Source organism: Sinocyclocheilus grahami, unplaced genomic scaffold (assembly GCF_001515645.1).
Source record: "Sinocyclocheilus grahami isolate Dianchi unplaced genomic scaffold, SAMN03320097.WGS_v1.1 scaffold54.1, whole genome shotgun sequence".
NCBI classification, from domain to species: domain Eukaryota; kingdom Metazoa; phylum Chordata; class Actinopteri; order Cypriniformes; family Cyprinidae; genus Sinocyclocheilus; species Sinocyclocheilus grahami.
This window is the reverse complement of record NW_015505233.1, coordinates 3335532-3339213: the sequence shown is the minus strand read 5'-3', so window position 1 is coordinate 3339213 and position 3682 is coordinate 3335532. Positions and strand designations below refer to the sequence as shown.

The 3682-nt window shown below is 38.6% G+C and overlaps 1 protein-coding gene across 3 annotated transcripts in view; it reads left to right on the top strand.

Annotated features, from left to right (window-relative positions):
* Positions 1–3682, top strand: part of add3b (adducin 3 (gamma) b) — a 16788-nt gene that overhangs the window by 4454 nt on the left and 8652 nt on the right. For all 3 annotated transcript variants that reach the window (XM_016269733.1, XM_016269734.1, XM_016269732.1), the window contains exons 3-4: positions 1880–2015; positions 2213–2364. In XM_016269733.1, coding sequence (XP_016125219.1) covers positions 1880–2015; positions 2213–2364 — 288 coding nt within the window. The remainder of the gene's footprint in view (positions 1–1879; positions 2016–2212; positions 2365–3682) is intronic.

Below are 3682 nucleotides of genomic sequence, written 5' to 3'. Positions count from 1 at the left end.
ACTCTTCTAGGTTCAAAAAACTGTCGTCCATAAAATGCGTTGCACAAATTCGAACATCTGGGTTGTGCTGTTCTGTTGTAAATAAATCTTAACCAATGATTCCTATTTGCATCTACTTCCGGAAGGCCAAATAAAGTGCTTTTGCTTTCGCACTGAAACACACAGCGTCTCCCTGACATGGCTGCATCAACACTACTGCTCTTCCTGAAACCACCCCTTCTTTCTTTGCGTGCACATTTGGGCGGCATTATGCTAATATTTCCACATAGTGACATAGATATGTGGGGGCATGTTAGAACGAGACGTTTTAGGTAGGAGTGGCTGACTCTTAACTTTTATAAAGAATATCTCTTTGGATTTGAGACTTTAGTCTTTGCAACTTTACAGATCTTCTTTATGCACCAAGAGCTTGTAACAGTCCAAAGAGAAAGGAAAACTTGAAATCGCATCATATGACCCCTTTAAATTTATAAGCATTAAATGTTAATTTTACATTCAGATAAGCATTTAAACAATAAAAACAAAGGACCCATGACAATTTCAGCACTGGGAAGGGCTAAATAGTGCTGATTGAAATTAACTGAGTGATGGCTTTTGGATGCTCCATAGTACTGAACAAAAAGTAGACAGCAAACAGATACTTCTGGCATCTCTGTGTTATTGGTCAGTGACACATCCATTTTGATGCTAACTCTCCTTGCGATGAGTAGGCTTGACATCCTAAGATGGGGATACAAGTCAGAGAAACATTTATTAGACCTATGGAGAGTACAACAGGAAAAAGAAGGAATCTCTCACAATTAAATAAAATCTTAAAACTTACTTGAATTAGAGAGGAGTGTGGTGTTTTCATCTGAATGTAGATGTCCAAACCAGTAATGCTGCACTCCATAGTCCAGACCTGCAGTGACAGTGCAAAATATTTATTTATTTATCAATCAATCATAAGAACCTGCATGATAAAATGTGGAAAATAGAAAAAGCAAAAAAGGTATCAGTAACTTCAGATTAGCTGACTGATGAGTTTCCCAAAGTTGGTACTGTGAGGGAAAAAATAATAATGTTATTGTTTTGCAGCAAGTTGGTCATGTTTCCTCTTACTTCCACTTTTCAGCACTCTGATAAGGTGGTGGGGTAAATTTTAAAAGTGCTCTCTGAGATAGACGAACATCTACAACAACCAAATACAGTGTGTTTAGAATAATATACTTATAAGTAATAATAATTACTTCAGCAAATCAAATAATTATATTTTACTATACTACGTTATAACTGCAAACACCAAATACTCACAGTTATCCACAGAAAAAATGGAAACATCTCCATCAGCTTCTCTCTTTGTTCTTCTTGGTTTGAATTCATGTTTATAACAGCAGTCTGACGGTGATTTGAACAAAACTTTGTTTCATCTTTTCTTATGTTTAGGTCCAATACAATCTACAGAGCAAAAAAAATATTAGGATATAACAACAACTCTCGCCAGCATTATTGATCAAGTCACAACAGTTTTTATCAAGATACTTTAGGGAATCATGTTAAAAATGACAAACCTCCCGGCGGAGAATTGGAGGCCTGGACAACGCGATAAACCACCTTTCTTCTTTTTAGCTTCTTGAAATAAACGTGTAACATTAGGCTAACTAAAAAAATTACGAGGGTTTAGGTAAAAGTAATTGAAATAAGCTGAAATTAATTAATTTTCTCACTTTAGTGACTGCAAAAGTCAGTTTGTGTGTTAAATGAACAGAATTTAAAACCTTAACAAATGTTTCAAACAAATATTTCTTTAAAATAAATGCCACTTGGCTTGATATTTTGTTATCCAATACACTGTCATACATGTGTTGATAACGTGTTAAAATGTGTGTGTTTGTTGCAGGACTTTAAGGAGGAGCTGGAGTGTATGGTAAAGGAGCAGTGCTCCAAAGGCAGTAACTCCAGTGGTCTCCTCAGTCACATCGCACAACTGATCATCAGCAATACATTTAGCAACACTGGAGTATACAGTCCCAGCAGTGAGTGCACACACACACACAGATGCACACACACACACACACACATTTTCATTGACACTTTATACATTCCCATTGAAGATTATTTGTTGTTGATATGGTCAACAGATGGCAAGCATGTAATTCTTATGGTTATCAGCTAGAAGCTCAGATAAAGCCAGATATTTATTTTTGTTGTTTGCCTGTGTGTGTGTTTCCAGGTGCAGGGTCAATTAGTCCAGTGAATGATCTGTGTGGTGTGGAGTGGTTTAATTGTTCTAAAGCTGAGAGGCAGGGCCGCTGTAAACTCGCCTGCTTGTACCGGCTGCTAGACCTATACGGACATACCCACTTCCCAAATACGTATATAACTGTGAGTACTCACATAGGTTGCACACTTTGCCTTTTTTCCTTGCAGCACACACTGTTTTTCAAATCCGACCTAGGACTGACTGTGCTCACAGTCATTTTGCTTGTAATAAAATTAGATGCTATGTTACCATAGTTATGGCTTAAGAGTCAGAACAATGCAGAGAGACAAGAGAATAGCTGCCATTGTGGAAAGAATAGACAGAAAACTGTAAATTCTTCTTCTGCTCTGATCTGTCATGACTCACAACTCACTAAATGGCAAAAGCATCAGATGGATTACTGTGCTGTACACATTCATGTCATTGGGGCGGTGCCCTTTTAAAGTTTTTTAAAGTACTAATGTATACTTTTTAGGTACTAATATGTAGACTTTAGATACTGATATGTACCTTTAAGGTATTAAGATGCAGCCTTTAGGTAAAAAGGTGTAGCTTTTGATAGGGGTGCTCCGATTGACCGGCTACCGATCGCTATCGGCCGATAATCACGTTGGGATGTTTGATCGGCGGTCTCTAAAAAGGCCGATCCCAAAAATATGATCTCAAGCTGATGACGTGCCTGCCGTGAGAAGGTTTGGCACGGTATGCAGCGGCACCGTCTCAGTCTCTATCCGGCGCGGATGAAATAATTATAATGCTGAAGGTGAGGTACCACTACTCACCTTCATATTTCTTCATTAAATAACTTATAAAGTAATTTGAAAACCTTGTGTGAGACGTAATTTCACAAACAGCGTGAGTGAATCACCGCGCGCTCTCTCTCTTTCTCTCCTAAAATACGCAAATGGCTTCAAATCAAATCGCGTCTGCACTATAAGCGAGCTGCACTCTGCACAGTTGACACAGAAATTGTCACTTGCACAATCGAGGCAGTGTCACATCGTCACTAAAGTTTATAAATTGCATTACTTTTTAATTCTTGCCAGTGTTCTCGCAGCGCGCACACAGAATGCCAGGTTCACATTACTCCGTTTGCAGTGCATATGTGGTGTGTATTTTTCCCTCGCTCATGTTAACAGATGAATAAAGTGTGCACACTGCACACGGTTGCGGTCCAGCAGTGAGTTCAGTAGCGGTGCATCTGCAGCAGAGCAGAGATCGTTTCCATGCCGAGTCTATTTTTGCTGCGCTGCAAGCAAGAATTAAAACAACAGCGCATTGTTTGCAGTAAATATGAAAATGGATTGACACGAATATGTAGTAATTACACCATAAATGCATATTATTAAAGTACTGTGTTTCACAGTCAACACGTATGGCTTTTTGGCTAGGTTTAAAGGGAAAGAGCACTTTTAGATAAACAAGGCAATAATAGATGGC